This window comes from Indicator indicator, chromosome 30, assembly GCF_027791375.1.
Source record: "Indicator indicator isolate 239-I01 chromosome 30, UM_Iind_1.1, whole genome shotgun sequence".
Taxonomy (NCBI): Eukaryota; Metazoa; Chordata; class Aves; order Piciformes; family Indicatoridae; genus Indicator; species Indicator indicator.
This window is the reverse complement of record NC_072039.1, coordinates 13,438,459-13,452,158: the sequence shown is the minus strand read 5'-3', so window position 1 is coordinate 13,452,158 and position 13,700 is coordinate 13,438,459. Positions and strand designations below refer to the sequence as shown.

Sequence of the window (13,700 nt, the reverse complement as noted above, 5' to 3'; positions counted from 1 at the left end):
ACAAAGTTTTGCCTTTCCAGCAGCTTGCACTAGCAGCCCTCCCAACCTCACTCCATTCCCACTCCTGCTTTAGGTTTTCTTACTGAGACTGGGAAGAACAGAGCAAGCATCATTCTTTCTACTGGAACTGCATCTTCATTTCAAGTGACACAGATAAGGATAAAGGTAGGGAATTCCTCTGGCTTCCTTCTCTCCTCAATGCTGGAGCTGAGTAACAACTGTCTTTTTCATTCTGAGCGAAAATGTTGAATTGCTTCTTCAGTAGAGTTATTTTGGGAGTTTGCTTTTATGTAAGTCCCAAGATGCTTAAGGAGATTGAGATCTTAAATTGTTTCAGTGTGCCACCAGCATGCAGTAAAAACATTGATTTTTTTCTATGGCCTTTGTCTGTGTCTTCTGATGTGCTCAAGCCAGTGGAGCTAAGGCAGTGGTCTTGCTCAGTTTGGTGGCTGGATTATATAACTAATACTGAAAATAAGCATGGAAGTGTGTGAATAACAGTTTTCAAGATACATAGCAGGTGGAGAGAGGTGACTCTGCCACTTCACTCTGCTCTGGTGAGACCTCACCTGCAGTACTGCATCCAGCTCTGGAGCCCTCGACCTAATGGAGAGGGTTCAGAGTAGGGCCATGGAAATGATCAGGGTGTTGGAACAGCTTAGCTATGAGGACAGGCTGAGGGAGCTTGGGGGTGTTCAGCCTGGAGAAGACAAGGCTCCAGGGAGACCTTAAGAGCAGCCTTCCAGTACCTGAAGGGGACTACAAGAATCATAGAATGATTTGGGTTGGAAGGGATCTCCAAAGGTCATGTAAGATAGCTGTAGAGGGAGTGTTTGCAAAGGCCTGCAGGGACAGGACCAGGGGCAATGGTTTGAAATGAGAGCAGAGCAAACTGAGATTGGATGTGAGGAAGAAGTTCTGCACCACAAGGCTGATGGAACAGGACAACAGGTTGTCCAGGGAGGTGGTTGAAGCTCCATCCCTGGAGAATTCAAGGTGAGGCTGGACAAAGCTGTGAGCAACCTGCTCTAGAGGAGGATGTCCCTGCTGAGTGCAGGGGGGTTGGACTTGATGACCTTTGGAGGTCCCTTCCAACCCAACCTATTCTATAATTAAATACAGTGTCTTTCATCTTCTTTCCTGAGACATCAGCTTAATTTGAACACTTGCTGTGGTTTTCTCTGGTTTAAAAGCAGGATTTGATGATTAAACCTCATGGCTAGGACAAAACTTGGTGAGATTTCTACAGCTGAATTTATTGAAAGCCAAGCAATAGTTTAATTAGCCATCAACAATTCTGGGAGTTACAAAAGTTTTCATAATGCTTCTCTACAAGTAGTTCCATTTTCCTGATGCAAAAGTGCAGCTCTGGGCATCACTTTTGTCACTCTTTGGTTCCTATCCATAGCTGTATTACTGTGTGTGTGAAAGCCACAACTCTGAATGCCATTTTCTAATCTGTTGCCCGGGTGTGTTCTTTTAGGTTCGAAGGGGAGCCATTGGGGCTCAGTGTGGGCTGGTGTTTGCCTATAGCAGTGCTTCAGAGAAGTTCCACGCAGAGGAGCACTTCAAGAGATTCGAAAGCTATGACCGATGGAAGCTGCAGGAGTTCAAACAGTTCCTGAAAACCAGGTATGGCTGTGTGGCCTTTTCACTCAATCCCAGCATGGTGGGGTTGGAAGGGACCTCTGGAGATCATCCAGTCCAACCCCCTGCTAAAGCAGGGCACCCACAGCAGCTTGCCCAGGATCAGTGTCCAGCTAGCTTGGGAAGCTCTCCAGAGAAGGAGACTCCACAGCCTCTCTGGGCAGCCTGCTCCAGGCCTCCAGCACCCTCACACCAAACAATTTTCTCCTCCTCTTCAGATGAAACCTTCTGGGTTCCAGTCTGTGCCCATTGCCCCTTGTCCTGTCCCTGTGCATGACTGAGCAGAGTCTGGCCCCAGCCTCTTGCCCCCCACAGCTCCTTTAGCTCTTGCTGAGCATTGCTCAGATCCCCTCTGGGGCTGCTCTTCTGTAGGCTCTCAGCCTTTGCTCCTCAAAGAGTTGCTCCAGGCCCCTCAGCAGCTTTGCAGCCTTCCCTGAACTCTCTCAAGCAGTTCCTGTCTCTCTTGAACTGGGGAGCCCAGAACTGGACCCAGGACTACAGATGTGGCCTCTGCAGAGCAGAGTAGAGAGGGATAAGGGCCTCCCTCAACCTGCTGGGCACACTCTCCTTCATGCACTCCAGGACACCTTTGGCCTTCTTGGCCACCAGGGCACATTGTTGGCTCATGGGGAATTTGTTGTCCCTCATCACTCCCAGGTCCTTCTCCTTGGAGCTGCTTTCCAGCAGGTTCTCCCTCCCCTGTCCTGCTGCAGGAGGTTGTTCCTCCCCAGGGCTAGGACCCTGCACTTGCCCTTGGTGAACTCTATGAGGTTCTCTCTGCCCAGCTCTGCAGCCTGTCCAGGTCTGGTTGAATGGCAGCACAGCCTGAGGGGTGTCAGCCATTGCTCCCATTTTGGGACCATCAGCAAACTGACAGAGGCTCCACTCTATCCCTTCATCTGGGCTATTGATGAAGATGTTGGACAAGAGTGTCTGCAGTCCTGCGCTCTGGGGCACACAATCTGTACATGGGTGTCATCTTCAGCCTCTTGATTCACAGCCCTGCTTCATAAGGGATGTAACCAACTCTGTAAGGGACATGCTGCTGACAGAAACCGCTTGCAGGAAGATCAGGTGCTAATTAGCTTTTATTTCATTCCTTTCTCAGGAGGTTAGGTACCATGACTAAAAAGATATCCATAGTTTTCTGGCCTTGCCTGAGTTAGAGCTTGGTTGTGTGAAAGTTTCTGCTCTATAGCTGTAACGTGGAATCACAGAATTGTTTTGGTTGGGAAAGATCTTCAAGGTCATGCAGTCCATCCATCCCTGAACTCTACCAAGTAACATGCAAAAAATATTTTAGTAGCTTATCAACAGCTTGGCAGCTTCTTGAAGCTTTCTCTTGACACAATTTGTTCCATCCTTTCTCACACAGAAGCAGCTGTTCCTGTGATGATCTGGGAGACGATGACCCTATTGGCTGGTTTGAAGTGGAAGAAGAATGGGATGAAGTTGATGTTAAAATGCAGCAGTGCAGAGTTTCCCAAGTAAGAGCCCATGAAGATCCATTGGCCCAGTCACAGTGACCAGAGGCTTCTCCCTGTGCTGTGGTGTAATGCCAGGTTAAATCAACACAGCTCTGTTGTCTGCAAGGAGGGCTCTTCTGGGCAGAGGGTAGGACCACTGGGTTTCTAGTTAAATGGATGAATCAGGTTTTATCCTCTGAGCTGTATCCTTTTGCTCTCTATCTACACATCTCTAGCTGTGGGTTAGTGGTTCTTCAGCTTTAGTGCTGCATTAGGTGATCATGCAGAGTGCTGGCTTTCTCCTGAGGAAACACACCTGTCAAGTCTGCCATGATTTGCTTTATTCCAGTACCTGAGAGAATTAACTACTGCCCAGTTACAGCATTGCTCCTTTGGAGCCAGCTTCTTCAACCCCTCTTTGAAGGGACAGACAATTACGAAGCAGTTCCATCAGTCTGATTCCCTTGAGGAATGTGGGACTTTTCTGTTTGCAGAACATGGCTATGGGTTTGTAGTACTTAAGAAGTAAACTTTACTTTTCAGCCCCTGCATTTATCTTGTTTCTGGAGCCAGCTGGAGTGTGGCTCCCCAGATCTTTTGTATACCGTGGCACAGTTAGAAGTCAGCTGGGAATTTTTCTAAGCCCATCATTGCCTCTGCTGTTGTCTGTCCTTTAGTCCCTGAGGCCTAGGAGTGCTCCTAAATACATTTGGGTGGCAGAACTTCTGTGTTCTGTACCTTGCAAAGGACAGGTTGTGTTTGAAATTTACATCTTGATCTTCTGCTTGCTTTTAAGTCCAGCTCATAGCTTTTTACCATGCAAAAGTGCTGTGACTACAGAACCAAGGAGCAGAGCATGCAGAATGAATGGAGCTGATAACAAATAAACTTTGCAAATGCTTGTAGAGGTCACAGAGCCATCACTGTGACTGTTCTGGATGTGAGGAGAGTTCAAACTTAGCCTGAATCTAGGATCATTATTTTAATCTTCTGGAAATAATTGACCTGGAGTAAGCTTGGCCCCTCCCAGCTCCCCCTGGAGTCTCCTCATGTGTGCACTCATGTCTTTTGAATGCCAGGTTTGTACCAGCTTTTCAACCCTAATCTTGTGCTGGTTTTATACCCTTGCAGTACCTGATGATCAAGTTCTTGTGCACAAGACAAGAGACAGCAGAGCGCCTGGGCGTGCAGGGCCTGAGCGTCGTCGGCTACCTGCGGCCCATGCGAGACCAGCCCAGCAGGAGCATGAACTGTTTGCAGTGTCCAAAACATGATGAGGAAACAGTTTGTGGCACAACTCTTCTCCTGAAGACACTTCATTTCATACGGCACCTTGCACAAGACCTGGTATTTTTGCTTCTTAGCTCCTTCTAAGAGTGTATTTACCATGCCAAAAGCAGCAAGGGTGTGCTGGCAGGAATTGTGAATGCAGAGTCTTGCTACCAGCTACTGGCAACTGTGCAAACCATGCTGAGTTGAAACAGAGCATCCTGTCTGGGTTTGATGGAGATGGCTGGGAATATGCTCACTTGGGGTCCAGAATGGATTTAAGAACCATTTTTCAGCCTCTCACTTGGGGTCCAGAAGACAGATAAGAACCGTTTTGCAGCCTGAGGTTACAGTACTGAGTGAAGCAGCTGCAATGGGAGAATGCACCACTCTCTGTTGGACAGTGCAGCTATTTCGAAGCAAGCACATGGACAAATCTGTGGGGAGGGAGCTAGGAAGGTTGTGCAGATGAAATCCTGTCCTGTTTTTATGTGAAATAATTCCGTAAATATCTAGGGCGAGACACACAGAGTTAACATCCCTGCTCACTGCAGAGGGGTTGGACCAGCTGACCTTTAAAGGTCCTTTCCAACCCAAACCACTGATTCTAAGAGATGTGGCTAGTGTGTGTCAGCATGAGGTTCCCTGCTTCTGAGGATCCCAGAATTGTTTGGGTTGGAAAAGCCCTCCAAGATCTAGTCCAACCATCAGCCCAGCACCCCCATGGCCACTAAACCCTGTCTCCAGGTGCCATGGCCACACCTTTCTTGAACACCTCTAGGGATGGGGACTCCACCACTTCCCTGGGCAGCAATCCCTGACCACTCTTGCAGCAATGAAAATTTTCCTCATCTCCAACCTAACTCTGCCCTGGCACAATTTCAGGCCATTTCCTCTCCTTCTATCACCTGAGACTAGGGAGCAGAGCCCAATCCCCACCTGGCTCCAGCCTCCTCTCAGGGAGCTGTAGAGAGCAATGAGGTGTCCTCTCAGCCTCCTCTTCTCCACACTAAACACCCCCCAGGTCCCTCAGCTGCTCTGCCCCCAGCCCTGTTCTGCAGACCCTTCCCCAGCTTTGTTGTCCTTCTCTGGACCTCCTCTAACCCCTCAATATCCTTGCAGTGATGGGCCCAAAACAGAACCCAGAATTTGAGGTGTGGCCTCACTAGTACCCAGTACAGGGGGACAATCCCATCCTGATCCTTGCTGGCCACACCATTGCTGATCCAGGCCAGGATGCTGGTGGCCTTCTTGGACACCTGGGCACACACTGGCTCATGCCTGGCTGCTGTCAACCAGCACCCCCAGCTCTTTTTCTGCCAGGCCACCTTTCAGCCACTGTGCCCCAGCCTAGAGCTGAATTGTTGTCATGGTGGTTCATGCAGTGCCTGCAGCTGTGCCTCTTCAGCTTCCATCCTGAACCATGAACCATCTCCTTTTGGCTCTGTGCTACTTGGGGCTCAGGGAAAGTCAGTTGGCTTTGCAGGAGCTGCTAGGGGGCTGTGTTGTGGATTTGTGCTGGAAACAGTGTTGATAATTCAGGAATATTTCAGTTTGTGTAAGCACTGCTCAGCATTAGTCAAGGCCTTTTCTGCTCTTCACACAGCCCCACCCACAAGACCTGGGGGTGTTGGTTCCTGAGCAGCTCCCCAGGACCCAGCAGTGCCCTCATGCAGCCCCGCAGGCAGCTTGTGTGCTGGGCTGCAGCCAGAGCAGTGGGCAGCAGGGCAAGAGGGGATTCTGCCTCTTTGCTCTGCTGAGACCCCAGTTCCGGTGCCTCCAGCATAAGTCTGACATCGAACTGTTGGAGTGAGGCCAAAGGAGGTCACAAAGGTGATCCCAGGGCTGGAGCACCTCCGCTATGACTGAGGGAACTGGGGGTGTTCAGCCTGGAGAAGACTCCAAGAGGACCTTAGAGCTGCCTTCCAATACCTGAAGAGATCCTACAGGAAGGCTGCAGAGAGACCTTTCATCAAGGGTGTCTAGAGACAGGACAAGGGGGAATGGTTTGAAGCTGAGGGAGAGCAGGGTTAGACTGAATCTGAGGAAGAAGTTCTTCAGTATCAGGGTGGTGAGAGTCTGGAATAGGCCACCCAGGGAGGCTATGGATGCCTCCTCCTTGGAGGTGTTCCAGGCCAGGCTGGATGAGGCCTTGGGCAACCAAGTCTAGTTGAGAGGTGTCCCTGCCTATGGCAGGGAGGTTGGAGGAGATGATCTCTGACGTCCCTTCCAACCTGAGCCATTCTAGGATTTCTAGGAGACTCAGCTGCTGTAAACCCAGTGCTCAGGGATTGACTTTTTTTTTTTTACTTGTGTGCTCTCCAGAATGCTTTTTCCCACCCAGCATTTTCTTTCCTTTACAAGGTCTGGCAGAAGGAGGGTGGATTCAAGTACAAATCCTTTTTAGATTTCACAGGCCTGGATTTGCAGCTCTTCTGGAATTTCTACAGCAAACTTCACCAGAAGTAAGTCCCTGCTTCCCTGTCTGCTGAGGCACTCCACTCTGTCTCTCCATGGCTCGTTTTGATTGCAGCATTTTCTTCTTCCTAAATGACATCATTTGCCAGAGCAGCATTTCTCTACTGCTGCCATGTGGGTTTTTAACTCCACTGTTATGTAGAAGCTGGAGATGCAGATGAATTTAGCTGGGTAGCTTTGCTTCTTTTGCTCTCTGCTTGGTGGTTTTTATCCATCTGAGCTAGTGACCTCCACAGCATTCACTGTTTGGTGCAACAGAGCTTCATGTCCAGTTTTTGCTTCTGTTTGGTTGATGTTTTCTTACAGCCCAAGGGAGGAATGTATCTTTGCTCAAACACTGCTGCTGCAGCTTCTCCAGAGCTGCTTCTCTGTACTTACTGGACACAATAAAACTGCTAAACCTCAAGAAACATCTCAGAGCACAACATCTGAGCACACAGAAGCTGCAGAAGAGCTTTATAGACATCTGTGTGAAGGTAATTTATGTTGAAAGGATTAACTGCTGTCGCTGTTCTGGGTTACAAGTGTGTTAAAACACTTAAAAATTGGGAAAATATCTTTATTGCTAGAGGCCAAGTCAGCTTCTGTTCATAAATTCATAGATTCATAGAATGGTTTGGGCTTGAAGGGACCTTAAAGATCATCCAGTTCCACAATGGCTCAAAGCCATTGTCCCTCATCCTGGCACTCCCAGCACTTGTCAAAGTCCCTCCCCAGCTCTCCTGGAGCCCCTTCAGGTAGTGGAAGGTTGCTCTAAGCTCTCCCTGGATCCTTTTCTTCTCCAGGCTGAACTCTTCCACCCTATCCCCATAGCAGGGGTTCTCCAGCCCTTCATGGTCTCTTGACCTGCTCCAGCAGCTCCATGTCCTTGAACTGAGGGCACCAGAACTGGAGGCAGTGATCCAGGGGAGGTCTCAGCAGAGCAGAGGGGCAGAATCCCCTCCCTGTGCTGCTGCTCTTCCTGTTTTGGATGCAGCTCAGCACACAGCTGCCTGCTGGGCTGCCAGTGACCACTGCTGACTCATGGAGAGTTTGTCACCAACTGACACCCCCAAGGCCTTCTCCTCCAGGTTACTCTCCAGCCACTGCTCACTCAGCCTGGATTTGTGCTTGGGATTGCCCCAACCCAGGTGCAGGACCTTGCACTTGACCTTGTTGAACTTCATGAGGTTGGCTTGGGCCACCTCTGCAGCCTGTCCAGGTCCCTTTGGATGGATCCCTTCCCTCCAGTGTGTCAGCCAGACCACACAGCTTGGAGTTGTCTGCAAGCTTGCTGAGGGTGCCTCAACCCCACTGCCCATGGCACTGACCAAGATGTCAAGGAGCTCTTGGTTCCTTTGTTCTTTAGGTCAGGATGTGCTCATTACTCTGCCACAGTGGAGCTTTCCTTGTCCCTTTGTTTCATGATTTATTCTCCTTGCCCCATTATTTCCTGGTCCTTTTATAGACTGCCAAACTGTGATCAGGAAACAGCTGCAATAGAAAACTTTGAAATGTGTCACCTTCTGGGACCAGCAAGGAATGGCATGCTTTATCTCTAAATGTTGCTGAGCTCATTTATCTCTGCTGTTCCATATAAATGATCTTATAAGGAGCCTGTGAGATTTACAGGGAAGGTTCTAGAGCCAGTGAAGGAAGTGGGACTTGCAGATGAGATTTCATGGAAGTAGGCTGGCATGCTTTTTATTCAGGTGTCATTTTTTATGTTAATTACTTATTCTCCTAAAAGCAAACTTTTCTAACCGTATAAGCCAGTTCACATTGACTCTGTCACATCTTGAAAACTTCATTACCTTTGAGAGTTGTCAGGACTTAATGTTTCTAGAATTAATTTACTCAATAAATAAATCCTTAGAACAGTCCTTCTTGCTAGAAGTCACAAAGTTTCTCTCATGTTCTGTATGTCTAATGGGATTGGAAAGGTTTGGAGTTGTGTCAAATAACACACTGAATTCAGCTGTGCCTCTAGCAGATGGAGGATTAATTTACTCTGGTGGGTTTGTTTCCTTTCTGTGTGAGCAGTGGTGGATATGGGGGACAGTAACTTTATGCCAATGAAAATGCTGAAGGAGGAAGTTAAGAACACCTTACTCAGTGGAGCAGCGGTCTTCTTCCCAGACAGACAGACCAGGAGACACCAGCTCTTCACCATGATGGTAAAGCATTCAATGAGAAATTGATTGTTTAATGCTTGCTTGCTTCGTGCAGAAGACCAGGCCAGATCTGAGTTCTCTTTGTCAAATAATGGCACTGTCCCACAGAAGTCAAAACCTTCTTTTCTTTGCTCTTTTTGCCATTCCCCTTCTCTTTGCAGCTTATCCAAAGACAGAGGAGATAACCCTACCCTGCCTGTCTTACGCAAAATGAATAGTAGAAGGCAGAAGTTAGAATCTTTTCTCACAGAAACAGAACATATCATACAAGTCAATCTCTCTCCTTTTCTAGAAGAACATCACAGAACAGGAACATAAGCAGTCTGTCCACCTTGCCTTCAGATCCTTGTGTTCCCACTTCAGGTAACTGGAACAAAATTGTCTGATAGGCCACAGCTGTTAGCGAGTTCCATATTTAATACTGCTTAGAAATATTATTGCCCTGGAAAAGAATTCTCCAAAATAATCAACTGACTTTGCTGCTGCATATTGTGTTCATTAATTGCACAGCTGCATAGGACATTATCTCAGGCTGCTGCTGAAATCAGTGTATTGCTCTTGGCCTTCTCCTGGGCTGTCTTCCAATTTCTCAAGTGATTGTTTGCCCATATTGATAGTTGGGGTGGATTTAACCAGGATAGAGTCAGCAGAACCCAAAATTCACATCTTTTAAAGTAATCATGCAGGAGGATCTCTAGAGATTTGTAGTGGGGAGAACTGAATTTGTGTTCTGGAAATGTACTGCTGATTGCTGGTTAGTAAGAAGGTCTTTGTTTTGTAGTGATCAAGATCCAGGTGGACTCTTGTTGTTACCAGAGAAAGGAATTTCTGCAGACTTCGACATAAGTGAAGTGCTGTCAGTCATGGACACTCTTCTGCTGGTGGCAGCCAGAGAGGTAACTGTCTCTGTAAACTTCCTGCTTCCTTACCATTCAAACACAAGCTGTGTGACTGAGATGTTCCCCATGAGCCAACAATGTGCCCTTACAGCCAAGAAGACAAATGATCTCCTGGGGTGCATGAAGAATGTGGGGCCAACAGGCTGAGGAAGGTTCTCCTCCCTTCTGCTCTGCCCTAGTCAGGCCACATCTGGAGTCCTGGGTCCAGTTCTGGGCTCCTGAGATCAAGAGAGACAGAGGATTGGTGGAGAGAGTTCAGGGGAGGCTGCAAAGCTGCTGAGGGCCCTGGAGCAGCTCTGTGAGGAGCAAAGGCTGAGAGCCCTGGGGCTGAGAGCCTGCAGAAGAGCAGCCCCAGAGGGGAGCTGAGCAATGCTCAGCAAGAGCTAAAGGAGCTGTGGGTGGCAAGAGGCCAGACTCTTGTCAGTGGTGCCAGGGACAGGACAAGAGGCAGCAAGGGGCACAAAGTGGAAGCCAGGAGGTTGCATGTGAAGAGGAGGAGAAAGTTGTTTGTTGTGAGGGTGCTGGAGGCCTGGAGCAGTTTGCCCAGAGAGGTTATGGAGTCCCTTGCATGGAGAGCTTCCAAACCCCCCCTGGGCATTGTGATCCTGGCAAGCTGCTGTGGTTGCTCTGCTTGAGCAGAGTTTGGACTGGATGATCTCCAGAGGTCCCTTCCAAGCCCCACCATGCTGGGGTTCTGTGTTACTCTGTATGCTAGAGAGCTGCCTTTCCTGTCCTTGATATCACTATTTGTGGCTCTTCAACCCTGTAGGATTAGGATTTCCAACCACTTATAGCACTTTCCTTTAAGCCTTAACATTTCATAGTAGTAGAGTAAGTCATCTATAAGATGAGCTATTAAAAGTCTTTATGGCATCCTCTCAGTGCTAGGAAGCAGAAGTAACCATCTCATATGGAGAGGTTAGGACTGGTCATGCTCCAGAGGGAAGTGTAAGAGGGTCATTTACATAGGCAGAAAAAATGTGCTGAGAACATGGAGTGACTGATCTGTAGCTCTTTATTCCTGCTGGGCATTGAGATTTATCAAAACCAAATCCAGCAGTGTGGCCTCATGGCTTTCTGTGCTGCTTGTCAGCTGCACTGTGCCTTTTCTGGGATGGGGGATTGGGCTGGTAAAGCCCATCCCAGGTCACTTAGTGCCTGCTGTGTGTGTCATTCTGCAGCACAAGAGCATTCTTTGTTGCTCCATTCTTTTGTTTTTCAGTGTGAAATGATGATGCTGGATGTGGCACAGCAAGAGAGTGGCACAGTCTTGTCTTCCTTATTCTGGTCTGTTCAGGGTAGCCTCCTTTCATGGTGCTACCTGCAACTCAAGGGCAGTGATAACTCAGCCAAGGATCTTGCAGCAGAAATAGTGAAAAACTGTAAGTGCTGGGGTTGGATTACGTGTGGTGTAATGCAGGCGTGTAAAATGTGATTGTGCAAATTGCAGCAGAGTGAACTTTCTCCAGTGCTTGCCTGAGGCTGGCTTGTAACTGTCAGGGTATTTCTAATCTCTCTAGCAATTTGTAGGCCTGTTGAGCAATTCAGAAGTGTAGCTGTAACGATGATTTTATGTTAGGACAACCTTCAGAAAACAGTTCAGGAGGTTTTGGGGGTCAAATACTTAAAAAAAACCCCACCCAGACAGGAACAGACCTTGATTTGAACATTTTGGGTGCTTTAGATGTCCTTTATTTTGGTAAAGTCCTGGGTGGTGCTGTGTATTTTTCTAGATGTTTGGGACAGCAAGAAGGAAGGAACTTACTGAAAGAGCTGAGCAGCTCTGAGGGGTGTTCTGCTAAAGTGGCGCTTGGTGGTTTGCTTTTCTTGGGGTGGTTTTAGTTGCTCTGGGTGTTTTTTATTATTGATGCAGCAGCTCTGTATTGACTAGTTACCTGGGTCAGGACCTTAGAGGTGTAACTTTATGTCAAATGATTCCATGTTTTTGTTATCTCTGTATAAATAAGTTTGTTGCTTTCCATCTTGCATGTAAAGATGGTGCTAAGAATGAGTAGCCTCACTTGTAGCTGAAGCTGCATTTCTCAGTGTGTAGGGAGGCTGTTGGATGCACTGAGATTGCTGACCCAGTCTTGGAGTGTTTGATTAATGACTCATCACTCCACTTTTTGTTGGAGTACCCTTGATAATCAGGGCTTGTTTCCACTAGAAATAGCACAGAAAGCCTCTCTGAACAGTTTCCACTCCTGAGTGACACTGCCTTGGGGCAGCAGATACCTTCCTTGCTCCCTTCTCCCTGTGCACATCACCATGCACGTTGTAGGTATTTGCTAAAGCAGGTTGTGGTAGCAAATCCTTAAGGTGGCTATTAAGGGTTTTTTTTCTCTTTAGATGTGGGCCAGTTCCTGTCAAATATCAGAACGATTTTGCAGTCACTTTTATCTCAATATAGTGGCAAAACAGTAGTAGAAAAAATAAGTAACTCTGTCTTTGCTATGGCCACTCGTCAGCTGGTAAGTGACACTGGGGGGCTGTCCTTCCCCGGGTAGCATGGCCCTGGGCACCTCTGTTTTCATCACACCTCTGTTTCCTCCTAGGTCATCTTCTTGTTGGATTTCTGCACTTTAGACATTCCCTACTGTACTCTGCTCAATGGATTCAGCACTTTGATAGAACCACTGAAAAGCCTTTGTAGTGAGCCTCACAAGGTAACTGATGGTACAGGAAGTGCAGCTGTGAAGTGCAGCAAGACAGGGCAGGGATTGTTCCCCTGTGCTGGGTGTTGCTGAGGCCCCACCTTGAATGCTGGGTATGGTTTTTGGGGCCCCCACTCCAAGAAGGACATTGAGCCTGCCCAGAGAAGGGCAACAGAGCTGCTGAAGGGTCCAGAGAACAGGTCTTGGGAGGAGCAGCTGGGGGACCTCGGGGTGTTCAGTCTGGGGAAAGGGAGGCTGAGGGGAGACCTCATTGCTCTCTACAGCTCCTTAAAAGGAGGCTAGAGCCAGGTGGGAGTTGGGCTCTTTTCCCTAGGATCAAGTCTCCAAACTGGTGACACATGGGTTTGATGGGTGGACCACAAGATGGATACAGAACTGGCTTGGTGGCTGCACCCAAAGAGTGGCTGTCAATGGCTCCATGTCCCAGGGGAGGCCAGGGACAAGTGGAGTCCCTCAGGGACTCCAGTCCTGGGACCAGTCTTGTTCAATATCTTTGTCGGTGGCATGGACAGAGGCATTGAGTGCACCCTCAGCAGGTTTGCTGATGACACCAAGCTGTGTGGTGCAGCAGACAGGCTGGAGGGAAGGGATCCATCCAGAGGGACCTGGACAGGCTGCAGAGCTGGGCCCATGACAACCTCATGAGGTTCAACAAGACCAAGTGCAGGGTCCTGCAGCTCAGTCCAGGCAATCCCAAGCACAAATCCAGGCTGGGCAGGGACTGGCTGGAGAGCAGCCCTGAGGAAAGGGACTTGGGGGTGCTGGTGGATGAGAAGCTCAACATGAGCTGTCAGTGAGCACTTGCAGCCCAGAAAGCCAACCAGAGCCTGGGCTGCAGCAAGAGAAGTGTGGCCAGCAGGTCAAGGGAGGTGATTCTCCCCCTCTACTCCGCTCTGGTGAGACCCCACCTGGAGTACTGCATCCAGTTCTGGAGCCTCTATTACAAGAGGGCTATGGACATGCTGGAAGGTGTCCAGAGAAGGGCCACCAGGATGATCAGAGGGCTGGAGCTGCTCTCTTATGAGGAGAGACTGAGAGAGTTGGGCCTGTTCAGTCTGGAGAAAAGAAGGCTCTGAGGTGACCTTCTTGTGGCCTTGCACTATCTGAAGAGGG

General features: G+C 48.7%; 1 protein-coding gene across 1 annotated transcript in view; it reads left to right on the top strand.

Annotated features, from left to right (window-relative positions):
• ZZEF1 (zinc finger ZZ-type and EF-hand domain containing 1) overlaps positions 1–13,700 on the top strand; it is a 90,063-nt gene that overhangs the window by 22,053 nt on the left and 54,310 nt on the right. The window contains exons 10-21 of the mRNA XM_054394387.1: positions 74–165; positions 1,484–1,632; positions 3,023–3,134; positions 4,245–4,460; positions 6,747–6,847; positions 7,167–7,336; positions 8,883–9,016; positions 9,306–9,376; positions 9,795–9,909; positions 11,135–11,294; positions 12,262–12,383; positions 12,468–12,578. Of these exons, the coding sequence (XP_054250362.1) occupies positions 74–165; positions 1,484–1,632; positions 3,023–3,134; positions 4,245–4,460; positions 6,747–6,847; positions 7,167–7,336; positions 8,883–9,016; positions 9,306–9,376; positions 9,795–9,909; positions 11,135–11,294; positions 12,262–12,383; positions 12,468–12,578 (1,553 nt within the window). The remainder of the gene's footprint in view (positions 1–73; positions 166–1,483; positions 1,633–3,022; positions 3,135–4,244; positions 4,461–6,746; positions 6,848–7,166; positions 7,337–8,882; positions 9,017–9,305; positions 9,377–9,794; positions 9,910–11,134; positions 11,295–12,261; positions 12,384–12,467; positions 12,579–13,700) is intronic.